At 43.2% G+C, this 26442-nt stretch overlaps 2 protein-coding genes across 4 annotated transcripts in view; one reads left to right on the forward strand and one right to left on the reverse strand.

Annotated features, from left to right (window-relative positions):
- On the forward strand, nt 1–18801 carry rtn1a (reticulon 1a). 2 transcript variants are annotated; one of them, XM_086126569.1, is made up of 9 exons: nt 1–364; nt 7149–7865; nt 8367–9038; nt 15681–15888; nt 15969–16107; nt 17115–17184; nt 17467–17513; nt 17608–17666; nt 17978–18801. In XM_086126569.1, exons 1-9 carry the CDS (start codon nt 160–162, stop codon nt 18018–18020), a joined length of 2160 nt encoding a protein of 719 aa, XP_085982695.1. In that variant the 5' UTR covers nt 1–159; the 3' UTR covers nt 18021–18801. The 2 variants fall into 2 exon arrangements, with proteins under 2 accessions (XP_085982695.1, XP_085982694.1); XM_086126568.1 differs by having other exon boundaries at nt 177–364; nt 7226–7865.
- Nucleotides 18376–26442, reverse strand: part of tdrd9 (tudor domain containing 9) — a 20200-nt gene continuing 12133 nt past the window's right edge. For both annotated transcript variants that reach the window (XM_086126567.1, XM_086126566.1), the window contains exons 21-35: nt 25651–25758; nt 24841–24941; nt 24592–24762; nt 24323–24434; nt 24035–24250; nt 23537–23626; nt 23194–23451; nt 22748–22915; nt 22247–22317; nt 22049–22158; nt 20990–21083; nt 20359–20497; nt 19638–19756; nt 19490–19562; nt 18376–19394 (exon numbers count right to left, since the gene is read on the reverse strand). In XM_086126567.1, coding sequence (XP_085982693.1) covers nt 19296–19394; nt 19490–19562; nt 19638–19756; nt 20359–20497; nt 20990–21083; nt 22049–22158; nt 22247–22317; nt 22748–22915; nt 23194–23451; nt 23537–23626; nt 24035–24250; nt 24323–24434; nt 24592–24762; nt 24841–24941; nt 25651–25758 — 1929 coding nt within the window. In that variant the 3' untranslated portion in view covers nt 18376–19295. The remainder of the gene's footprint in view (nt 19395–19489; nt 19563–19637; nt 19757–20358; nt 20498–20989; nt 21084–22048; nt 22159–22246; nt 22318–22747; nt 22916–23193; nt 23452–23536; nt 23627–24034; nt 24251–24322; nt 24435–24591; nt 24763–24840; nt 24942–25650; nt 25759–26442) is intronic.

A 26442-nucleotide genomic window follows, 5' to 3' on the forward strand; every position in this document is an offset into this window, starting at 1 on the left:
TCGCCGGCTTCTCTCTGTTGCTCCTCGACCGCGCGCACCGCCTCATCCCAGGACGCGTCCACGAATACTCCGGTGGACATACGCCGCATTGCTGCGTGTTTGCCTCACACATACAAGCCAACTCAGCACACACGACACACACACGCACTCGACACGAGCATGTCCGCGCAGTCCGGCGACGAGCTCGGCTCGGAGGCCAAGTGGTTCAGTGACGACTACGGCCGCATGTTTGGCAACGCGGCGGCGCTAGGAGACGAAGTGAAGCCGAAAGGCGGCGAGACGTCCGACGACCTGGATCCACAATTTCACCCGTACCAGGACGATGGGAAAAGGCCCCCTGTTGCTATGGAAACTGCATCTACAGGTAAGGCCGGGAGTTGGTGCAGCCTCCATACCTACATAATCCTCAAATGAATTCATAAACAATCTAACATAAGGTTCATTCAGTGCTAAGTAGCCGCCCTCCATAAGAACAATCCTTGTTCACAACGCTTTCTTCTGTTAAAACAAGAGGAGTTGGAACACTTGGCAGCATGCATTACCACTGGCATCACTGCTGTAGGCCTGCACATACTATCACTGGACGTAACATTGCCTATGACTTACTGTGCGGAAATTAAAGACACTTTAATGGGTACACAATCACAACTTAATGACAGCAGACAAGCTGCAAAGTCTGCCTTAAAAACAGTAGTGGGCCAAGCATTTGCCACCTAGGCCTCTAGTAAGGACTTAATCCATCTCAGAATTAATACCACCATCACCTCTCAATTATAGAAACCACCCACAGGATACAAATATGCCATATAACAGCAGGCACTACATGACAAAACAAAAAATATTCAATAAAATGCATTATACCCAGAAGAGGTGCTGATTATTAACTGTACAATGAATATTTATAGTGTACACAGCCCTGTTAAAAAAACATGAAACCAAGATAAATCATTTCAAAACTTTTTCTACCATTAATGTGATGTATAACCTATACAACTCAACTGAAAAAAAAGCTTTGAGAGGGGACATAAAAATGAATAGCTGAAATAATACGGTGGTGTGAATGCTGTAACTGGGGTGTGGCTGTCTTCAGAATTAACCATTCACACTCAAATTCATGTTAAATGAGAGTCACAATACCTAAGACACGATTTAAAATGCCTCTGAGTAATGCCAAATAAAGTTCAGATGTTTTAGTAGGATTTTCTTGACATTTTGTTAGTCATTTGAAAGCAGGGTTGAACTTTTTGGCCATAATTCCAAAAGGTACGTTTGGTGCAAACATAAGCATGGGTAAAGGTGGTGATGGGCAACTTGAATATGTTTTTCATCAGCTGGAACCTTTATCAATGAGGAGGGATTATGGTCAGTTAAAAACAGCAATCGGTGCTAGCACAAAACATTCAAGCTTTTTTGAGAAAGTAAACAACAACAACATCGCTGAGAAAATCATTACCTGGCATTGTCAGTTAAAAAAAACAAACTTTTTAGCAAAGGCAAAGTAGTAAAGAAATAAATGCCATATTCTAGTTGCGCCTCAAGATGTTCCTTCTAAGTTTATCCTTCTCCTCAGCCCATTGCGTATTCTATTTTTAATCGGGGACTCATTGTTAGGGCTGGCAAGTGAAACTGGTGCCGGGCACCTTTCATTCACGAATTCACTGAAAAATTCATGAGAAGTTAAAAAAAAAAGCCTGGCTTCTTGCCTCTGCTGCTCCTGTCACTTTCATTTCACTGGCTGTCGCTAAGACCAAACAGACATGTCGTGCTTCATATTCATCAAATACAAGGACGGGTTTTGTCAAATTTACATGATCATTTAAGGTGCATACATTGCCATTCAGTATTTGAAATAAAAGTAAAATACAGAGAAATGATGACCTGGCTCGTTGGTAAGTGAGAAATTGAGCAAACAAATGGTCAGGAGTTCAAGTTCTTGTTACTTACAGTATGTGTCCAGAGAATTACTTTAGGTTCAAATAACATGTCAAGGAGAAAAAGGTTGGCCTAAGTGGAACTTTATCCTATCCAGATGTCTGGAATTGGCCATCTAAATAATTGATCCATGCCTGACCCAAATCTTCAGTCCACCCCAACAATCATGAAATCTATTTGCCAACATGATCTTAATGACGGTCTAAAAGCCATCTAAAACAAGTACCATGTTGAATGCCTCTTCATGCCAAGAATGAGTTGTGGTTGTTCTCTCCTTAACTTACATGAATGATTAAAAAAAAAAAAAAAATACACTTGCAGTGGTCGAATGGTTAGCCCGTCGCCTTCCGACTCCATGAATCAGACATTGGTGTCAGCATGCCAACAGGGACAACAAAGGTGAGGCTGTTGCACGTCTGTCTGGCTCCTTTCTGTATGTCCCGGGTGCACAAAGCACTTAGTGGTCTCACATGAGCCAACACTGTGCTTTTTAGCTGTACTGTACTTCAAGATCTTGGCTCATGCTCCCAAGGGGGACAGTGTAAGGTCTCCTCAATCTTTGTTTTGAAGATGAAACAAAGAACAGTGCAAGTCGTCAGGTGGGGTGGGAATTTGGTGAGTGATGCAAGCATTTAGCAAGACAGTTCAAATCATCCATTTCGCACTGCTTAAAAAGAGACTTGAAGTTTGTTGAATATTTGGTGTTAGCATATGGCCATGTACAAATGAAGTGGCTTGGGGGAATCGTTGAAAAAAATAACACCTTTTTTGTGTCGCAAAATCAAAGACTACTTTTACAACTTAAGTCAATTTCCCGACTGAGAGTTGTTATTGGTCTTCATTATCCAAACTATTATCTTTACCTTGTCTTTAAAAGCCTGTGCAATGTGTAAATAGAAAAAAAAAGCTTCATGCTGTGTTCTATTATGCCAGATGTGATGGGCAGCACAACTTCCATGAAGTTACTTTGGTCTTGTCAATCACCAGAATATTTCTGCAATTCTGGCTGACCACTCCTAAGATGGTCCACCACCCAGTTGTCTCCATTTGTGAAAGTATTGTGACCATGCTTCACTGGAGTCCCTAAGCCTTGGAAATGGATTGGTAACCTTTTTAAGACTGACATAGATTTCAATCACTTTGTTTCTGTTCAGTTTACTCTTGCGGCGGACAATAAGAGAGTGTTGCTGCTTTGTTTGTGTCAGTAAATCCGTGTCTGACTATTGGATGTGCTACTGTCCCTTGTGTTTACTCCAATAATGGTTAAGAGACAGGATGTGAAATACGACACTTCTGTCTGTGTCCATCATCTCTCATTCCGGTGGCCAATGTACGATCCCAGAGCAGTGTAGTGCAACACTTTTCATGGGATTAGATTGATTATTGCACACAAAACTACATCCGCATTGCTCGTCATGGTGGTTATTTCAGTGAATGCAGGAATCTGTCCACTTTTATCCATATTTTACTTTGTGATGCAAGCGAAATCATAAGCAACACTAAATTGACAGCTTGGAGCAGAGTCTCCTACACCCCCGCCCCACCACCACCACCACCACCCATAAAAATCAATATAGCATCACAGCCACAGACTCCAAATAGCTTTTATTCAAACTGCCTCATCATTGATTTACCTTAAGACAATGGAATAATAACACTTGTGCGGGATGCAATGTTGCTTCTTGCGATAATTGTATGCTTCTGTTGTTTTGAATCAATACAACTCAGAGCAGTCCATGATTTTCAGCATTGTCCTCCCCCCCATTGACCTCTACAAGTCCTTTTTGCATGTACTTGCTCCCCCCCTTTGTCATCGCCATTTTCTGTTCCTTCAATAGACATTTATTAGGGATAGTAAGTGGTCACATCACGCTAAACGAGAAATAATTACAAATAACACGATGACTGTATGGGAATCCTATACTCCATCACCTCCTGGCACAATCACATCATGGCTCATCTTGTCCTATTTTTACTGTATGATTTTCTTTGACTGTTAAATGTTAAAACTTGTTTTAAGGAGAAGCCAAATTAGAAATGTAATTTACAATATGTCACATACAGGCCATAGTCTAAACACAGCGTTTTGATTCATATTGTGTTTGTAGCATATGAGTTAAGCAGCAAAATCCACCCATTTTTGTCCATCTCAAGGGTTGGCCATTTTGCCACTTGCCGTCGACAGAAAATGACATCACAGTTGCTCAGGGCTCGGGTAATGACCAATCGCGGCTCAGGTTCAGAAAACATGTGACCTGTGACTGAACTCTACACAGCACGGTTCAGCAACATGGTCAACTAAAGTCATCTCACTGACCATTAGGTGGTCTGCACTGTACTGTACTGTACTCGATTACATCTTTGCACTTGGCAGGGTGGTTGACCAGGTACTGGAAATAGTGCTTGCTTTTGTCAATAGAAGAGCATGGTGGTGGTGAATAGAACTTTGTTGAACGGGGGCTCGCGCAGTGGCATTTGAGGTTGAATTTCAAAGGTTTGAATGCCAAAATGACACATTTTCTACATTTTTCATTGAAAGCCATGTAAACAGAGTCACAAATTCCTGGCATATTAGCTGACAGCCTTCATGAGATTGAACAGGAGCTGGATAGATTACTTTCCACAAGGTCGTTGAGTGAAATCAAACTGCTGAAAGCCAACACCATAGTTGAGAAGGAGTACCGTAATTGAATCGTCCCTGAGCAGCACACTTACTGCTCTTTTGAAAGTTAAAACCCTGTGGGGAAATTTGGGGTCGTGTTGAAAAGTTCCCCTGCATTAAATTTACAACAGGGGACTTTTGCTATGATCTCTACTTTGCATATGAGATGCCTGAGTATGACCTAGCACAGATTGTCAGGCTGCATTCAATTCAGGACGACAAAAGCCCCTTCACCAAGCATCCGCCAGGACTTTGTTTTTTATTTTATCTCACCCAGCCGTCCTTTCAGTGACATAATTGTGTTGGCATCGGTTTGAGAATTCCTCTGTTGTCGCTTCTAATCCCATGTGAGTGTGGCAAAGCTTTTGTCAGAGCCTTGTGGGTCCCTCCAGACCAAAAATGCTCCCAGACTCAACACTGCAAATTTGTCAACTAACAGCACAGAGCTGCTGTCCTTATGGCCGGTGAAGACCAACATTCTACCTCGTCACTGATGCAGATCACTTATGCAACACCCGCTGAGCTGTTGTGCTAGGTGTCGCAAACAGCAGAGGGGGAGGAGGTGCGTGTCTTACCCCCAGTTTGGCCTGACTTAGATTTGTGGCCGTTCAGAGCATCACAACATCACGTCTCTTCTCGCAGTGTCGTGGCTCCAAGTGCTTCCAACATCTGCCAACAAGGAGGAGGAGGAATTTGTCAGTGTTTTGAATCAGTGATTGCTGGATTATGAAGGCGTTGCCAGGGTGATGGCTGAGGGGGATCTATACGCTAGTACCGGAATAAAGAGGATTATGTGTCGATTCACTTTAGCATCATATCAAGGGTGTTCATGTCACTGGGCTCAATTTGAACAAACGGCATCAAGTTGACGATGACCAGACACAACATTATGTACATTAACACAGTTAATGAGAGTCAAGAGAGTGGCATCTATAATTGTGCAGGAAAAGATTACCATGGTCGACTTTTGATCGAAAGTTGTGTAATTGTCTCATACTGGGATGATACTGTCTATTCTCTACTGCCTCCTTTGGGTCTTAGCTTATGACTGTGCTGCACGCGCCGTGGTGGATTGTTCATGACAAAGGAAGAAAGGAAGGGCGGGGAGGCATTTGGAGAGGAAGCAAAAGGAGGGACGTCTTGAATTGTTGTCTCCTATGTCATTTCAGTCTCCATCCTTCCTCCAGTGCGCACCCAAAGGCTACAGTTTGAAATCTTTTCCCCCCTCATCCAAGCCCAGCAGCTGGATCCAGGCTATTTATAGCGCCACCCCTGCACGGGAAGAAACGGGGGCTAGAGGACAGAAGGAGGGGCCATTGAGAATTGTGCACAGGACAACACAAATATTATTATTATGTGTGGGTGCTGGGGTTTGTATATGCTATGAGCATGGCTAGTGCCTGTTGTTCCTGTGCATAACCAGTCAAGTATTGGACATAATACAGGGTCATAGGGAAAGTCACTGTGCACCTACATAATAGAATACAGGAGGCATTGAATTTTATCCAAACATATATGTTAATAAAATGAACTAAGTGCACCGTCACTTTCTGAACATCTGAAGCATTTCAAAACATCAGAAAAAAAACTGTCAAAATGTCACATCATGACACCTTTACCAAGTATAAACAATGGTTTTCAATGGAACATTTTAACAATTCTAATTGTTAAGCACATGTACAAAGAAGTCTTGGTGGCAGGATTGTGTGTGTCACCTGCCTGGATCCGAACACTAATCAACAGATGCAAAAAGAACCCCACTGACCATGAAGGCATACAGTGACTCGTCAATGGAGTGGTACCCAGAGATGTATTGCTTTAGTACTGTTGATATATGACCTATACTGTTTAGGGACATAAATATACACATTGATTTTTGTAAAAGATACAATCAGGATACCAGTCTTCTTTTCCATTTCTGACAGTTGATTTGGAGAGATGCCAACACCTTATCATCACATCTCAGGAACATGATGAATATTTTCTCATTTTGAACACAATTTTAATTGGCCAAAGTAGTGAACTTGGCGTGCAAAATTTCCTCTCCAGAAAACATCTTTTACTTGTTCTTAACTGTGGAACACATGGCAACTACTCATAACAAAATACAGAGACCTCTGAACACTTGGCATTTCCGGCGTCGATTCTTAAGTCTTTCAAAGAGTTTTGTACATTCTTACCCTCACTTATCAGGTACACAACTTTTGGGAGGCTAGTAGCCAGTGTACACACACTTATTTTTGTGGCAGAGGAGATGCAGCATGATTTAGAACAGACCCTAGTTGTGGCTCTGGGTCCTGGTGGTTGAACAATCTGCCTTTGTCTATTGCATGGGCACAAGTAGCCTCTGTTAGTGCCGCCTCGCTGGGCTGCAAAAGCGTGGCTCCGTGCAACCAGCCTGACGAAAGCGCATTATGACATTAAGAACCATGTGACAAAGAGTGCTGTCAGATTTGTCTTTTTTTTTTTTTTGCCATCTTCATTTTAGTCGCTCTAACTCTAATTACAGTATATTCACTTCTTTTTCTCCCACATGTTCACGTTGGACACAAAGGTGACCCAATGACAGGCCTATTTAGGAAGCCTATGAATGACGATGGTGACGTGTACACCTCCTTGCTGTCCAATCAGAGCTTTACATCAGGTCAAGAATCTTCCTACCTGTCTGACAGCGTTGAGACTTCCTCTGCATCCCCCGGCCTGGACCACTTCTCCGCTGACCCGTATGACTTCAGCTCCAGCACCAAGACCCTGTCTGACCTGTCCAACGACATGCCCAAGTCCCTGATGGGCTTAGAAAAGACAGAATCCTACAACTACATGGACATAAGCCATGGGGATGATCACCATGATCAACAGCAGGGAGCGCTGCACAGCCTGATGGACACAGGGTTGACCGGTCGTGACTCACTGGGTAGCTACATTGATAAGAACCCTGGAATAGAAGACGAGGATGAAGATGAGAATCTAGGTCCAGCCCTGGGCTCCCACTCCTTCCCCTACGTGGAGGAGCCCTCTGATGAGGAGCTGCCAGACTACCGCTCCTACCGGAACCTCGGTGGCACTCCACAGTCAGCCAGCCCTGTGAAGATCACCCTGACCGAGTCGCAGTCTCCGGCATCCAAGGCCGAACCTCAGCAGCGTCCCCTTCCAGCCACAGGGTGTGACCGTGAAAATGTGCTCAGTGTGGGCCTGCAGGGCGTCCCCACTGTGACCCTGTCAGAACCGGAGGATGAGAGCCCCACCTCCACTCCCAACGCTTCACCTACACGTAAGCACAGCGCACAAATGTTAAATTGATCGGTGGTCACAAAACGGACAAGTCCAGGAATGCGTCCCAGTTTGTCTGTTCACCAATGCACAAAGCAACATTCATCATGAAGTACGTGGATGACTTTGGTGTGGAAGAAAACATAGTAATACCTTTTGGTGGAACAGATTGCGTCAGGACCTCTGACCACACAAATGTTCTATTACATGAACAAAACACACTCAGTAAATGTAGAAAGTCTTCCATCAAGATGGGAAGCTTTTATATCTGAAAAATTGTTTGTTCCTGTTGTGACAATGACCAAGTGTTTCAATCATTCTGTCCATAAACTGTAATGGTGGGCAAAAGGTGACATGCTTCAGTCTAATCTGGCCTCCAAACTTCCACATTATGTTTTTTGTTCCACGAAAAATAGTTTACTTCAAATGAAAAAATATTTGCAGTATTTTATGACTACATTTTACTAAATTGGTAAATTATGATTTATTTCCTTTTTCCCAGAGAGAGATTTCCCTTCCCATGATGTGTTCAAGGCTGACGAAGTTAAGTCTGCAGCTCCTAAATATAGTCCAGACCCACAATTTGGGAGCAGAGACCAAGACGGCAGCAGTGCAGAGTCTGGAGACTCCGAGATTGAGCTGGTGTCCGAGGAGCCCCCCAAGGCCAGTAGCAACCCGTTTGCCGAGCCACCTAAAAGTAAGGGCACCTTCAATCAGTCCGGCAGCCCCTTTGACAGTCCCCCAGTTGTTTCCAAGGTTGGTATCGGGCTGGCTGGCAACCATGCCCCACCTGCAGCCTACAGCATTCTGCGTGAGGAGAGAGAAGCGGAGCTCGACAGCGACCTCTTCATTGAGTCCGCATCGGAAGAAAGTCCCATAAGAGAGCAAGGCGTCGGAGGCCCTAATGTGGGACCTGGCCCTCCCTCTCCCTTGGTTCCCAGTGTCCCTATTGCCCGCAGCACGCCTCAAGCTTCGTCAGCCGAGCCCTCGCCCATGGAGAAGGTCAACGCCGAAGAGGAGCGCCTGAGCAAGCCCAAGCCTCCAACTGCTACTGTGCCCCCAGAGGTGCGTCTGGACAAGTTCAGTCTGGAGGACAAGAAGCTCAACGAGGGCAAAGGGGATCTTGGGAAATCGGATGCTGCCTTCCTACTGGAAGGTTTGAACAAACAAAAAGGTGAGTATGATTATTGTGTATTTCTTCTTTATCATCTTCAACCTCAAACCTTACTTTCTCTTTGCTGTGTTGTGATTTACCAAAGCTAGTTTTTTTTTCATAGTCACGGTGGCTTCAATTTTGCAAATATGCCACAAGATGGAGGATTAGCTACCCAGAATGATGTTGTTAGAAATTTGTTTGAAACCACCTTTTTCATACCAATGGTCTACACACTTTTCCTGAGAGCTTGCAAGATTGGGAAAGTAAACCGCAAAAGCCTGTTTGCGTCTTCGACCAAGTCAGATGCCCATTGGTCGCTCTTGTACAGTGAAGGAGACAGCCACCATAGCATTTCTGCATGGGTGCTAACCAGACAGAAGAGACCATTTACAGAGTCATAAAAAACTGTACGCTTGCTGTCATTGATGAAGTGATTGTTGACAATAAAACTAAGCAGCTTCTCACTTGAAGCTATTAAAAAAAAAAAAAAACAGTGCTTCTCTCAGAAAATATAATAAATAATAAACCAAAACAATTTGAAGCATGAAACTGCTTGCAAAGGTTGTTGCGGGAAAGCTTTTGAAAAATTTAGGAGAAGCAAAATTTGTCCCTTTCTTTGAACAAAACAACTGATTGTACAGACATGACTCATCTTAAATGTAATGCCAAAATGCAGTGAATTTATTTTTATGGGTTGGACATAAATAAAAACAGAACACAACCAGTGTTTTTAGCATACATGCCTAATCAATCATATTTTCAAAAACCTCCACCTTGATACAAAGTTGATCCATTTTTCAGTCAAATAGACAGCCATTTAAACAGCTCTGTTAGTACGAGGAATATTTTCCCTGACTTGGTTTGTCTAGTGCAAGCTGCTGCATGGTGTGTTGTTGTGTTAAAAAAAGGCCACAAATTAAACAGGTTTGTTTACAGAGGTATAATCTTACCCAGATGCTCTCCTTGTCTGTGCCAAGTGTGTGAAGTCCTTGTTGTGAGTCTGCTTCCCTCTAGTGGTGAATTTAAAAGAGAAAAAGCAGAGTGGCACTGCATCAATTCAAATCTTGACGATGCAAAAAAAAAAAAAAAAAAAAGGGAAGATATCAAACTGTACGTGTCAGACTACTAAACCGGTAATGTGGCTGTTAGACTGCATCAAGTGTAATTTAGACTTGCAGCGATGGTACATTGAGCAGCGTCTGGATCCTTGTTTTTGTGGCTATTTTAAATCCTGGGATTAAGTAAAACAGACATGGCAGCCAGAGTGAAGAGGAGTTCATTCGTTAGTGCACATTGAACAGTACAATGTGTATTTTGCCTGCTAGTGGTCTTTCTCTCTCTCCCCGTTTACATAATCTGATGATCTGAAAAGAGGAGCAGATTTAAGGTGCCTTGAGGGATTACATTTGTACGTCATATTGTTTGACGGTGAAGGAAATGTTTTATTTGGATGCATCATCATCTTCAAACAAATGGTGAATATTTGTCAGGAATGGGTGCTAACAATACATGAAGGGCCAATTCAAAGTTATTCCTTCGGATATAGCTCGTTCTTTTTATTTACTGTGAGAAGGTTCTGGAAATACTGCACAAAACATACAAAAAAAAACAGGTCACATGTCTGTTTGTACACCACTAGGAGGCGCTATGAGTCCTTGTTCGGCATCGGGAGGCTGGTGCTTCAACCCCAGTTTCCATGGAAACACTGATGGGGAGCACGTTCCTTCCGTCTGGCTCAGAGAATCTTTTTTTTTTTTCCCTACTTGATAGTGGGTGTTGGCAGTGTGGAGGCTGCAGTGAACAGAAGGTGTGAGGTGTGGCCGCCTGCAGGGGTGGGCTCTTTGAGAATTACCTAGTCTCCATCAAGGAGTGTTTTTCTCTCACTGCTGACATCATGGTGACTGTGCAGTTTCGCTTGTATTCGGGTACACTGGTTTTGTTCCGTTTGCATTTGCAGTTGCACTCATTCGGGGAGAGAAAGTCAGTAACACAGACACCTCCTCGAGGCAATAATCAAGGAGTATTGTGCTTAAGCTCGCATGCACAATGCATGCGTCTCCATATGCATTATTAAAGTAGAAGCACTCCGTGAGTCATAGTGGAAACTGGCTATTATAATAACCGAGCGCAACTATAAATACTATCAGCAAAAGCGGTCTGTCAAGACAATAATAATCTCAAATATATTAACATTATACATTTACTATAATTGTTTGAAAGTACAAGTACTCCCTTGACTTAGTGCCCCAATCTACATGAGTTTTTTTAATCAATTTATTTAATTGGGAAGAATTGGTATGACAACATAAACAGAAGTACTGGACCAACTAAAACTTAAAAGTCGATGTTACTGTCTCATGATGGATCAGCCTGCTTTGCCTCCCAGAGTCAGTTGGCGGCGCTGGTTAGGCTTTTGTTATGAAAAACTAAACTACCACTCCTTTCAAGACAAAAGCCTCCCGACCCCATTGTCCCCGTTGGCTACTAATCATCGCATGGCTGGTTTGCTGCAGCAGCAACTGTGATGTTTACAATTTGCACCCCTCCCCCCTTTTCCAACCAACAAACACACACATTTGACGATCCACAGCATCAGTGTGAGCTCCGCCAGCCCGCAGCATCTAGGAAGCCTCTCCATCCATCCTCGCTCCCCCCTCCCCAGTACTCCCTCCCTCACTGTTATCTGTGCCACGCGCCTACATCATTTTCTTTTCAACCATTCATGCATTCTTGGCGATGAGCGCATGAGCACGAGCGGCAGAAGAGGTGCACAAAGAAGACAAGGATTTTTTTTTTTTAGAGAGAGAGAGCAAGCGAAAGAACAGGGATAAAACGATCACCAGCATGCAGACCACTGCAGACGTGACGAAGAAGGAAAGCTCCTGGAGCGGCTGGAAGGGCCAGGGTACTTGCTTGGATTTGTGTTGTGTGCGTGCATGCGTAGATGTTATGGGTCTAACTTGAATGTACCTCAATATCTCAAATGTCTTTAAATGTGTATTCTTGAGCGTGACTTGTGTATGCGCCTTAGTCATTGTATCAGTGAAATGTTGGGGAACAGAACAACATCACCTCGCTCCCTTTTCCACAGACACACCCAGATGGCACAATCAATTCTGTTACATGTGCGGGGACAAAACAGGGAGGAGCATGGAGGAGTGATGAGAATAACTTGCATACATAGAGGAATGCTGCTTTTGTGGACATGCATGCAAAGACATCTAATATTTAGAAAGCGTGCAATGGTGCTGATTTTACATGGCGTATGATGGCTTTCATTGTATGCGAAGAGCATCCAGCCAGCACTGACAGACTGTCGCCATGGTGACCAGGGCACACCCATCTTGATTACGTCAGCCCTATCTGCTCTACCGCGATGGTACCTTGTAGAGAAAATGCTCGGAGGGGAGAGGGAGCATCCTCTGTCTGTCTGCATCCAGCCGGGGGAGCTTGTGGAAAGAAAATGGCGCCCTTTCCTCCTTCCTTTCATGTCACCTTCCGGCTGGCCTCAGATTTTAGGCGGTTCCAATGTCAGAATACAACTTTGTCATTTGCCCTCTGGCTGCGTGAGCTATTTGATTATGTAACCACATAGATGTCTATGTGATGTTATCTGATAGGATGCAGTCACAACCATAGAAAAGGTTGATTTCTGCATTTCAAATAGTCGCCTCTGCTCCAATAGAAACGGTGCCCCAGTTAATCACAGCAGTTGGGGAAATCAATCTCGATGATGACGTTACAGCACTGACGTGCTGCAACGGACTCACTTATATCAAATCGAGCAAATGTTAAAAGTGAAAGAGGTACAGCCACTTTTACATAATGATGGGATCTAACATACTGTACATGCACTGTGGGTCACGTGTGTGTGTATATATATATATATATGTGTGTGTGTGTGTGTGTATATCCTTAAATATGGCAGTGAAATCTCAATTGTTTTTGCTGCCTCCGTGCAGGATGTATCCAAAGTATTCAGGGATTGTGTATTTATAATTAAGGTGTTTAGATATAATGACATGACATGGTGCAGCCACTCCTGACAAGTCAGAAATGATGCCAAGAGGGAATAAAGATAGATTACACAAAAATTTGAAAACACAGATTACCTGCTGTTGTGCATCGCTGGCCTTTCTGTGCACACTGCTATCTGTTCCATCAGTGACAAAAAATTTTTTGTTGGATTGACAATGTTAAGAAAGCTAACTAAACACAGCAGCTAAAACACAATATTAAAAAATGAATTAACAGTGTTTTATAACATCGTGCAGCAAAGATTATTTTAAGACTTTATTTGCTCATAGACCTATAGTATGTCATTAAAAAAGTGGTTTTGAAAAGTACTCAAGTCTTACATTTAAAACCTCTTGGAAGCAGAATTCCCATTGCATGTTTGCGCACACGGGCTGGTGACTGGTTTGAGGCCACAAGGATGTCTTCAGTGATTTAATGAGGTCAGGCTAAACTAGTTTCACTGCAGAAAAAAAGAGGAGGGTGAGCGGGAACCATTTTCTTGTCACAGATGATAATCATTAGCACTGCTTTTTTATGTATATTGTGGGTGGAAGGACCTCACAATAAACAGCCCCGGACTCTGGAACACAACATTCTTGACGGAATGAAACTGATGTCTATGCAATTCGGTTGTTTGTACATAATAAATCAGACCGAATCCAAGGATGACTTCTTTTCCTCCAACCTTCCATACATGCCTGATACGTCATGTTGAAAATGTGCGCACGTCTGCTTAGCCATTTGACGGCTTAGAAGCTGCTGTTAACACGCTTTTGTCTCTTTGTTTTCCACGGTAAAAGGGAGTGGCAGTCTTGATCTTTACAGGGGTGCACACACTCCTTATGTTCCTGTGCGTCCCCAAATTGGACCAAATGAATCTCTCTCTGTTCCCAGAGGAACGCTCTTTCCCCTCCCTTCCTCCAATCTCTCGGTGATAAAAGGGAGCAAGCGCCGTAGCTATGGCAACTGCATCAGGCAGGTATTCAGCAGACTCTTGCGACCAGGCCATTGTGATAGAGCACCTGAAAATGGCCACTGTGTGTGTGTGTGTCTGTGGAAGTGATACCATTTGAATGCTAACGCATCAAGCCACGAAACCGTGATGCTGCCCTAGCTTTGAACATCATATAAACTCTGAGTGTGTGCTGGATTGCATTGTGCTTCTTTGCCAACCCTACTAAATAGAGGCCCCCCTTAAAGTCCCGTCACTCATCAGACAGCTGCTGATTGGCTAGTGTGGTTGTAGTCACTCCTTTCCTGTGCTGTGTGTGTGTGGTGGTTGTGGTGGGGGAGGGAACGCCCACCAACGCTCTCCTTTTGTTGTGAATAAAGCAGCTGCCTCTTTCTCTGTTCAGCCATGGGATCCGCAGGTCAGTACCCGCTTCTACTGCACTAAGTTAATGCTCTAACCCCTACAGTACGGCTGCGCGGCACTGACCCTGTCTCTAAAGTCAAGCTGCTTTGCCTTCTGTGTGCGCGTGGGTGTGTTCGTGCATACAACTAAGGAGCTACACACCAGTGCATGTGTGGGTTATTCTCACAGCATCTCCAACTGAACCAGCTGTCGTCGCAGAGAGGGATGGCAAAGCATGTCGATCGGGTTTTAAACTCCTCCTGATGACATTCGCGTGATAGATGTGACGCATGGTTGCTTCCTGACAAGAGACTATGCATATATCTTACATTAGAAAATAAGGATGACAGTTACAGCACACGCTGACGTTATCAAAATGAGTCCAAAGAGGTCCGAGGGCTATCCAGGCCTCTTCTAAGGACTCCACAGATGCCGAGTCAGAGTCAAGCAAAGATGGCCGTAATCGCTGTGCCATTCACAGCTCTATGTCTAAAATTAGAGCCGGCAAAAAAGCAGTTGGACTATTCAGGGAAGAGAAAGGCACCAGAGGGATCCTTCTCAGGAGCGATTCTACTATTCCCAGCAGACAGGCATGATAAGGTCTGGTTGGGCATCAATAGCAGGGATAGAAATGATGGTATTAAAGGGAAACTGTTACCATGGAAACAGGTTTGGGTTTCCAGGTGACCGGCAGAGAAGGGCAATTTGACCAAATCTGGAGCTTGCCCAGAAAAGCCACAGAAAGGCATGGTCAGTGTTGGAGTAAGTTTCTCCATGAATCATCGGTATCTTTCATCACTGCTTATCAGCATGGCCATGTCACACAGAACCGTTATCTCTAAAAATGCTGATTGTGCTCCCATTTTTGTCAATCATTAATTCTCCTCAGGGAACTTATACAGTATGGGGCCTGCTGTTTGGTTATTTTGGACGGGATGTACAGTATGTGTGTACGTATGAGAGCGAACCAGGTGTTAGCGCTGATAAATATCCTCAGCCCAGCAACGGGGTCTCTATGGATGTACAGCGACATATCCACCTGGCACTAGGATGCATAGCTGGATGAAGAAGCTAGGTTAGAATCAAAACCAAGGGGGTGCTGAAGCTAACTATTCCAGCTCTGCGATGTAGCTTCCACGACCAAAGCAGCATATTGTTTTACTCTTGTAAGGGGTTGCAAAAACGTCTTTCATGATTCCTTCGGGTACCTAAAGAAACTAACAAAAAGTGTAGCGGCTGAACGCTTTTTGTGGGTCGTAACCGTGTTCGTCTCTGTCCTCACTCGCCAGCTATTGACCTGCTCTACTGGAGGAATGTGAAGCAGTCGGGGGCCGTGTTCAGCAGCGTGCTTCTGCTCCTCTTCTCCCTGACCCAGTTCAGCGTGGTCAGCGTTGGAGCCTACTTAGCCCTGGCTGCTCTCTCTGCCACCATCAGCTACCGTATCTACAAATCTGTGCTCCAGGCTGTTCAGAAAACTGATGAGGGTCATCCTTTCAAGTGAGTTAACCATGACCTCACTAAATATTATAATCCAATGCATATTGATCAACTCCATTTCTGTACTTGCATTCATACAGAGGCTACCTGGAGATGGAAATCTCTCTATCCCAGGACCAAATTAGCAAATATGCTGACAAAATCCTCATCTACACCAACACCTGCATGAGGGAGCTGCGCAGGCTTTTCCTCGTTCAAGATCTAATTGACTCTTTGAAGGTTTGCATCTGATCTGTTTCCACCGAGCAAGTTTGCTAACCATATACAATTGTTTAGGATTTCCAATGGAAAAGTGGCTATGTGTGCTAAAATTACAAATCTGAACTGCCATACATTTTGGCATCTTCCCATTTAAATATCAACAGCTTTGGTACCATGTGCAAAAAAAAGGTGGCGCTAGACATATTGTGCCTGACTGGCAACCAGTTCAGGGTGTAGTCTGCCTTCCACTCGAAGTCAGCTGGGATAGATTCCAGCAACTCCCTGCGACTCTGTTCAGGATAAGCGGTGTTGAAAATGGATGGATGTGTACATACATATAAAAATATTGCTTATAACAGTAGTCTACATCTTCAACAAATTGACATAACATGCCAGTGAAGTTACAAAGGATATAAAAGCCAAATAAAATAAATTAAAAAAAGAAGATGGGCAGCACATTTGATTCACAATTGACTGCTTGGCAGGACACTACAAGCGTGTCATATCCAAACAGTTATGCGGTCAAAAATATTCCAGGGCAGTACATCGCTAGCCTCACCATCTTAAGTCCAGCGACCAGGGCTGCATCTTCCAAAGGCCGAATGTGAAGGCCACATGATGTAACTTCTGGCACGCCTTCACCGCATGCTGGTGTCCAAATTCATGCAACATTCGAATCCAGCCCTCAAATCTGACCAAAGCAAAGGTTGTCTGCGAAATCCTTCAGAGGACATAGCCTGAATTTGGACACTGCTCAAGTCTTTCCATCTCCTATGCAAGGCAATTGATATATATACCGGTAGGTTTTTTTGAGTTAATGTATATCTAAGCAAAACAAAAAAAACGAGATGCATTTTGTGAGCCCTTCCACCCCAAAGGCCTGCAATTAATGTTCCACACCGGTTAGCGAGATAGGATTGTACCATTCCTCACTGTACCGTGGCGAGCAGACCATGTTTGGTGGAAACATCTCATCCATGATCAACTTTGAAAGGAAAACTGTTAAAACTGGATTTTCTGTTCAGTTTGCTGTGCTGATGTGGCTTCTGACCTACGTGGGCGCTCTCTTCAACGGCTTGACACTGCTCATCCTAGGTGAGGTCACCCGAACTTACCTAACTCCACTCGATGTTGACTTTAGAGACCTTTCTTTAACATTACACATTGAGAGCAATACATGTTGGTGTGCACTGGATATATATACTCAGGTTATTCTTAGCTTTTATGTAATCGCAAGTGGGGCAGCATGTCTTTGTCAGCGTGTTAGGAGCTGTAATTGTGTTGTGTAGGTATTTACACAGTTTGCCCAAGATAAGTGGTTTTGTTCCTGCATTGAGTGAGAATATTTTGACTCCTCTTTATTCTCTGTGCCTGCAGCTGTGGTTTCCATGTTCACTATGCCTGTGGTCTATGAGAAACACCAGGTAAAGATTTGCAAACTTAAACCATCAAAAAGTTAATTAAACAAAAATAATAGTTTTTACATCATTTGTTGTCCCCCCGCCCCCCTGCTCGTAGGCACAGATAGATCAATATGTGGGACTAATACGGACCCATGTCAACTCTGTGGTGGGAAAGTGAGTGCTCATTCAGACATTTCTTACAGTACATTATCTTTGCATTAAAGAACAGTCTCTTTTGTATTAAAATATAATATTAAATAACTGTGATCCATTGGACAATGTGCAGGTGTCCAAAAAAAAAAAAACGACAGTAGTTACAAGAGCTCTTTTGTGACTGACCGACAGCAGTCTCCTTATTTGGTAAAAGCTAAGATAACTCAATTGAGCACCATAAAAAGAGAGAAAGGAGCAGCAGGTGCTTTGCTGTCCAACAGCGACTTAATCCTATCGGAAACATGCAACTCCTACTTGTTCTCTGTATCCAGGATCCAAGCAAAGATCCCCGGGGCGAAGAGAAAGGAGGAGTAGATCCGCACATCTCACACAGGAGGCTCGCTCACCCTTAAAGAGCCCGGTCATCATCAAAGGGGCGTCACGCTTTGTCATCTTGGCATTCTCGAAAAGCATCCACTAGAGAAGCCTTCACCCTGTCTAGAGCAGTGTAAACACGAACAACACACAACCACACATTCATAACGCCTCTAGATAGACAAGTTCACAACTCAAAAAGCTAAAGAGACAGGACTTTCTTTGTGTCTATTATTCTAAAGTAAAAAGCATGAAGTGGGGCCTTGGGTAAATATTTGATATCTTTGGTGCCGTTTTGAATACCACGCTACATTTTTGCTTTTGCAGTGCTTACCACATTACCACAAACTGTATGATGTGGCACCAAAACAAAAAAAAAAAAAAAAACTACAGCTCAGTGGCCAGTCTTGCTCTGCTGACAATGTTCGCTACTTCATGTTCAAGTAAGCAGATGGGGCTTCTCTCACACAATTTCCTTTTGGTGTTTCCAAGCGCAAAGTAATTTAAAAATATGCGTCTTAGATGTGGTATTTGTAGGTTTTTGCTTTTGTATCCCAATAAGGAACAATACACACGGTAATGTTGTGGGTACTGTTGTACAACTACTATGAAGACAAGGAGTATCTGGTGATATCGAGCTTGTTTGAATAACTGTCCAACTTTGTACTATGTTCTACTATACTGTGTAGTTCTCTAGACCCTGGACTCTTAACTATTTGCACTTACACTATGTATTTAATTACAAGAACATGACAAAATAAATGTACTGTGATGGATAACATTTCCTTAGTTGACTGAGTGATTAGGTCGCATTTTCTCATCGGTGATGACAATATCTTAACAGTGTACAGGGAACCTATATGTTAAGTTATTGACAGCAGAGGGCTCTGAATACAAACAAATCATCCAAGATAATACTGTGTGTGTGCGTGAGTCTGTGCATGGTGACAAGTGGGTGACAGGGCTGAGAATGACTGGCAAGTGTCATCTGTTGCAACCAATTATTTTTATTGTCCCACTGCCGAGGAACTCTTTCAACAAGATAACATATTTTCACAACATATTTCTACAATAAACCCGAACAGAGATTAACCCACATACTTTTACAAGACAAAATGTAGGCTACAACAAACATGTACCACCCAAGAAATTCGAGTGAATTTTTCTAAGGCAACGTGAAAGCCACAGTCCCACTGGAGGATAAAATAAATCAAACGCTGAATTAAGTTGAATTAAAACATAAAACGAAAAATGTGTGCAAATGCGGCACGTATCTTAGTTGTTGAGGAGGACGAGTGGATGCAGCTCAAAGAGATGTCCTCTTGATTTTCCAGTTCCAGCCTCGGTGACGTCCATCTTGAGTGAAGGCTCAACCTGTCGAAACAGAGCACGCAAAGCCCGAATGGAGCAAGACAACAGGCTAAACAATCCATCTCAAAAGTTAAATGAATAAGTCATGGCCACCATACCTGGTTCCATTTCCCTGCTTTATCAAAGTACACTGAAGCGACATTTTCCCTTGGAGGAGACTTTGTGAACAATCTGTAGAAAACATAAATCAATCTCTATTTTCATTCAAATAAGCTTCTAACAAGCGTGCAGGAATGTGGGTGTGACCTAATGAGACGTTCACGACAGTCCTCCTGGAACTGCGCGATCTTGTCAGACGGCAAGTGCACGGTGCCCCTCGGCCCTTCACACGCCAGGTGGTTGATTGCCACTCGCAAAGCATTTATCTGAAGATACCCGTGCGACAAAGCAGTTAGAGAGCTGACAAGGGGACAACACTGTAATAATAATAATAATAATAGATTTTATTTATAAGCGCCTTTCAAGACACCCAAGGACACTTTACAATAACAAAAAACACAAAACAATACGGGTTGAGCAGCGGCAGCCAAAACGCGCCAGCGTTCACTCAACCCGAAGGTCAGAAAGAAACCACACTGTAGAAGGTTTCTATAGTACGAACACATTGACCACCTCTTGCAGGTAAGATTCAAGTCTGTAAATTTTTGGAATTTCATCTACCCGTAGTCACGGCTGCCAGGGGTACACTGAGGGATGGGTACCAAGCATACAACAAGCATTTTATACCTCTCTCTCTATATATAGTAGCCTTACATGACTCCATCCATCCCCAGTGCTATCTGCACAACTGTAATAATAATGATAATAATAATAATTACTATTATTATTATTAGACTACACCGGAGGAGCAAAACGTTTTCTGTGTGCCAACAAAAACTGAGCATTGTTGCCTTTGCAAAGGCAGATTTTTTGATACAGATTTTGAATTGGATTTCATTACATAGGCCTCATAAATCTTTGCCATTACCTCAGTGATGTCTTCAAAATCAAACTTGACATCAAAGGCCAGTTCAATGTCATGGTCCGGAAGGACGCCTTTTTGTGTTTCGCCGTTCCAGCCCAAACCACAGAGTGCACCGATGTAGCGAGTTTTGTCTACGTTGGTGCTGAAACAAAAAAGAGGAGAAAAAAAACGGGTACAGTAAACCCCCCTCCATGCGGGTTTCAGGTTTGTGGCCCAGCTATTTTGTGGAATTGTTTTTGTCAGTTAATAGCGCTTACGTCATTCTGAATCTACTCTATCCTGGGTGTAATTCTTTTCTTACCCACTAGATGGTGGCACATAACTCACTCATATATACAAAAGACAAAAATTGACAGCCGTGTTTTTCACTAGACAACGACGATAAGCTTGCGTTACTACAACCAGTGTAACCAAAGACACGTTTGGATGCAGTTTTTATGGATAACATTTTGCTTCTGACCACCACAGGTACATAAATGGTATGAAAACATGCAGAGGGAGTATTTCACTAAGATTTTTCTGGGTTGTGGCTTTCACCCATTGCAGGGGTGGTGTGGAACGTAACCGCCGCAATGGAGGGGGATCACTGTATATATTGCTGTCTGTGTCATGGTTATGTCCATGTGACACTAACCGTAACTCCATAATGGGGGTGAAGAGCATGGTAACAATGGCAGGGAGTCCAGGGATGTCTGGCATTAGTGAGGTGTCCTTTGGAAGAATGTTGCCTGCAACACAACACTGCAATTACTTTCTTAAACAATAGGCAGTTTTAAAGCCATGACGTACACATTTGCATCCCGTACATTTTTTAGGTGGCATGATGTACATTTCTTGCCAAAGGACGTATGAAAGTTAAAAAAAAATTTTTTGGGCGATAATTTTAGTTCATCTATAGTCATGAAGCGCCTTACTCAAGGATGAAACTTCACATTCAGTCTACGATATGATCTGGTGGTCGAACAGTGTTTCCCAACCATTATTCGGCGTATATCACGTATTTTACATGAGAACAAAAAAAAAATCACACACCAAATACAAACAAAAAAAAGTTGCAAAGTGTGGATACGCAAGTTAATTGTACCGTGCGTCTTCAAGTGCATAAGGATTTAATTCCTCTGCCTGTTGCTACATGTCACTCGCATTAACATCATTGATTCATTGATTTTTCTAATCCGCTTATCCTCACAAGGGTCGCGGGTTTGCTGGAGCCTATCCCAGCTGTCTTCGGGCAGTAGGCGGGGGACACCCTGAACTGGTTGCCAGCCAATGGCAGGGCACACATAGACGAACAATGCGCTCACACTCACACTTATGTACAATTTAGAGTGTTCCGTTCACCTGCCATGCATGTTTTTGGAATGAGGGAGGAAACGGGAGTACCCGGAGAAAATCCACACAGGTATGGGGAGAACATGCTCCCAGAAAGGCCGGAGTCAGAATCGAACCCTGCATCTCTGCACGGTGAGGCCGACCTGCTAACCAGTCAGCCATCATGCCGCCACTCGCATAAACAAAGATTTTTTCAATTTGTTGTCACCAAATGATTTTCAGTCAAATTAATTGAAACTGGATCATTTCACGCATCACACATGCTAATCTCTAATAGCATGCAAAAGTTCATGGCAAAGTGTTTGGGAATAACTGATCACCGTCACTGTATTTTTGAGGCATGCTTGCAGTTCCCTGGCACCTGAAGAATTGATGAACACACTCCCCGCCACCAGCATTCTCTGGTGCTTGTAGTGAGGATTTTCATTCAAAGCCATGGTGTTGATGCTGTATGGATCTATGTACACATGTCTGGGGAAAAGACACAATGCATTGAGGAGCAAAGGCAAAGACCTCTTGACTATCAGTAGTATTGTGCCCAGCGATATGAGCGACTTACTTGATGTACGTATCATGGAACAAGCAGTGGAATTGGATTTTATAAGGACTGCTTGGTCCATGCAAACGAACCTGTGGACATCATCATCCAATCAGAGAACAGTATTTACAGCATTATTAACAATAAATAACTTGGAAAACCTGACCCTACTTGCAAACCCAAAACCCTAATCCTACTTGCAAACCCTGACCCCACTTGCACTATATCATACGGACCATTCCACCAAATCAGTGGCAACTGCTCTCGCTAACATTCAAAATAAACTCATGGTTCTAGATGTTTTCCTTTCTTTTTTTCAGCACATTCTGTGATACATATAGAAGACAACTCAAAATGTGTACTGGTCCATCTCCAACTCGTTTTTTTCATGTAATTATTTTTGAACTGAAACTCTGTGGGTTTTTAGCATTAAAATGATCAAATACATGAACTATAGCCATTGACTTAATAAAATAAAGGTTTTGACATTTTAGGTTTAGTTGCCCTTTAATCATATCTTGCCTTTGTCCTGGAATAAGGCGGGCAGCTCTTGGAAAACTGGGAGAGGAGGCAGTCGATGAGCTGCTTCTCCTCTTTCTTGCGATCCTTCCAGGAGCTGCTGGCAGCATTGGGGACATACATGCCTGTTTCGATGTCTTTGTACAGAGAAATCAGCACCTCATGGTTTTGCTGCAGGGCAAAGATGACCCATGAAGAATAAAATATATATAAAAAATCCATCTAGTAATGTCGGATTTAAATTTTTGTGTTTTTTAGTATTTATTACTTTTTTACCTTGTTCAACTTATTTTTGTCACCAGTGTGGGTTTTTAACAGGAGTACCAATCATTTTGTCCACGTGTGAATATATTTCATTGAACAAGCACCACATTATTTTATTAATCATGTTGTTTGAATGAATAGAAAGCAATATGTGCTTTCGAGTTGACTTCTAAATGACGGGTTACCTTGGAGTCAAAGCTTTCTTCAGCATGGATGGCGTGGCCCTCTTCCACAAAGATGTCAACTATGCTTCTGGTTGTGGTATCACTGCTGATGAGCAGCTGCACACGCATCACATTGTGGAGAACAGAGTACAGCGACACAATGACAGAGTGGCCTTTCACCAGTGCCATGAATCGATGACGGGCACGGCTGCTCCAGCGGTTGCCAAACATGATGGACTCTGCTGACGGACGCATTTCAATCACTTTAAACTCCTGAGCCTTGGAAAAGGAGAAGGGCATTTGTCTGCTAATTGACACAATAGAAAGTGAGAAGGAGTTGAGTGGAAAATCAAACTGTTGGTACCTGGAAGGGGTGAGACTGGAGGTCAGATGGGAGCTCCCTCAGGCTGTTGCACTGGACAGACACTGTGTTACCAAAGTCCAAGAAGAACACCTGCAGAACAAAAACATCCTTTGCTTGGGTATAATTTCATGTGGAGCATGTAAAAGATTGATTTGACTACTTCATGGATTAGCATGATAAACTGTATATTACATGACCACAATCTAAAATAAGTCAACTTAAAACTATATAAGTGTGATATGATGAGGCGAGCCATAAATCCATTTTCTACTCCACTTATACTCATTAAGGTCACTGGTGAGCGGTCACCAACCAACCGCATGGCACACATAGACAGACAAGCATTCTTTCGCAGCCCCATTCACACCTGTAGACAATTTGTACAATTCAATGAACTTAAGATGCATGCTTTTGGAATGGGAGCGGAGGCCTGTGTGAGCACGGAGGGTGCAATGCCACTCGGCCACTGCCTGAGGAAAAAATATCACCCGCAGCCACCTCCACTGTGTCTCCACGGATGTGCAGGATCTTGGCCCGGTAGTAGAGGCTCTGTCCATCTCCATCGGAGTAAGGCGCCAGGCAAAGAAAATTGGGATAGAGCGACACAGTCACAGGCTCAATGGTGCGCATGTTGATCTCTCCTGTCAATTGCCGCTGCTTCTCCAAACTGGCTTCATCTGCCTGGAATCCCCAGAAATGACCCACGTCCACCACCTGCAGCAAACGCATCAACGTATTGAGACAACGCAACGTGGTTGAAATATCAGGATGAGGTAGAATGCAGACCGTTGTGATGTTCACCACAAAAAAGAGGTTGGGAGGCAGTTTGTCTGGGTCAAGGGTACTGCTCACCACTCCCACTGGAAGGACTGACTGGCTTTGTAAGTCAACATTCACCCTACACAGCAGCATCACACAAACTGTGTCAATATGCTGTTACTTGCACAAAATGTCTGTTGTAAAAGTGCCGAATATGCATTGCTTTTGTTATAATCACAATTTCATCAATACATGCTAAAGAGGTTATTTCCTCAAACACATGAACAGAACTATACCGTGCATATTTCAAATGAGTTATTTGTCGGCCCCCGGCACAGGCTTCTATTTGTTCTGTTGAGTAGATGGAAAGCTCCAGGGCAGGTTTCTGCTGGTTCAGGAGGAGGGCGAGTGAGACCTCAGGCAGGGTTGCAGAGTCCTGTGACGTCTTGTAGAATTCCACATATGCTCTGCGCACATGAAAAATACACATCGGTCGTGATAGTTTTGGTTCGTCTGCATGAGGAAGAAATGTTATAGTTCACTACCTGGAGCTCTCAAAGGCAATGGCTTTGACCTGTCCACATTGGCGGAAGAGAGACAGCAGCTGCTTGTAATAAAGAAAACTGTAGGCGGGGAGGTTTCTCATCTGGGAAGGACATGTCTTGGTATTAACCTTATGTAACATACAGTACATTCAGCCAAACTTTGCTGTATCACTGAGACTGTAATTGCTGGGAAAAAACAACTCACTAGCTACATTTAAAACATATCACAACAGCAAAACCCCAGTCTCTATGATAGACCATGCTTTTATAATAACCTGAGTACTGAGGTGATTTCCCCGAACTGGAAAACTGTGATCGATGTAATCCAGAACAATTGTCAATTATATGCAGATTTTCACAATTTACAGGTCCGCCCAGTTCCTTTATTACAAATTGATTATTTGAGAATGAACGGTAATCATCTGTGTTGAAGTCATCTGTTTTATATGAAAACTGGAACAGATCCAGTTTGTCATTCACAAATGTTTGTAAATGGTGTAGCAGGGGTTTCATCTAGAGCCTTTGTGATAACTGAGGTTCATGCTATAAGTCTGAAACCTTTTTTTCTTCTATATTTCTGCTGTGTTTGCCTTGGGCCCCAAATGACCAGCTATGACCCTCGCCTGAGCCAGCGACGTCACCAGTCAACTCGCATACCCAAGTGTGATTCGTGGGTTGTGCATCGATAAATAAAGCAACAAATATCCATGAGAACGTGCGAATAGCACGACACATTGACCACTGACACTTCATACATTAATAGCTGGAATATTGGTCTGCTCAAGAAGTAAATAATAGTTAATTACCTACCATGACTGTTGTGTTCGGGTTGAAGCCACTCAACTCTCTGGAAGCCAGATCATCATCAATCTCTCCCTGTACAAAGTAGTTAGGGTAGTAGGCACCAGCAATGACTACCTGTGTAAGAGAGGTCCATGAATAAGTGAAAGCTTTTACACCAGACATTAAGGGTCATACTCTACCATTTGTGTGCAAGTCTCCCCCCGCAGACCTTCAATGTACGCGCATTCCCTCGTAATGACTTCTGGCCTACCTTGTGTGCATTAGCGGCTCATGTGAGCGCAATCACCAAGAAGGCCTGACTCACTGAAGTTTGAGGTCGATTTTAAATCATGGAGCTTTCGTGTGACTTAAGTGTGCCATAGAAATCTATTTGGAAAATATAACACACTTTAAATCTGGAATTAACTTCCATAGCGGATATTTCTTCGCCATCGTCATCCAACATACTCCTTTTAAGGAGCATGTTTGTTTTGCCTTGGTTTTTTTTTCCAATTCTGGATGGAATAAATACCATAAAAGAAATTTAATCAGAATACTGTGCTTATGACTGAATGTATGTTTGGAGGTTTATCAATAGAAAAGAGGTGAGTCTGCCGTGTATCTAAATATTAGTTTTTTAATTTATTTAAAATCAGCTGTGCCACAGACCGCGGCGCGTCACGTAAAACGTATAACCAACAAATGATTCAGAATCTAACTCACCATTGAGCTGTTAATTACTTGTAATACTAAGCAGCGCTTCCAAAAAAAACTCCAAGCTGTAATAGAACGTTGCAAGCTGAAAAGCTCTTCGCAGGT

The sequence above is a fragment of the Hippocampus guttulatus genome, chromosome 13 (genome assembly GCF_054856545.1).
Source record: "Hippocampus guttulatus isolate MCC_2025c chromosome 13, RoL_Hgut_1.0, whole genome shotgun sequence".
Taxonomy (NCBI): domain Eukaryota; kingdom Metazoa; phylum Chordata; class Actinopteri; order Syngnathiformes; family Syngnathidae; genus Hippocampus; species Hippocampus guttulatus.

Excerpts from the sequence above, each read along its gene's own strand:
- rtn1a (XM_086126569.1), top strand. The coding sequence starts at position 160 with ATGTCCGCGCAGTCCGGCGACGAGCTCGGCTCGGAGGCCAAGTGGTTC. Across the intron at positions 365-7,148 it reads TATGGAAACTGCATCTACAG|GTGACCCAATGACAGGCCTA; the intron begins GTAAGGCCGGGA and ends TTGGACACAAAG. Across the intron at positions 7,866-8,366 it reads TCCCAACGCTTCACCTACAC|AGAGAGATTTCCCTTCCCAT; the intron begins GTAAGCACAGCG and ends CCTTTTTCCCAG.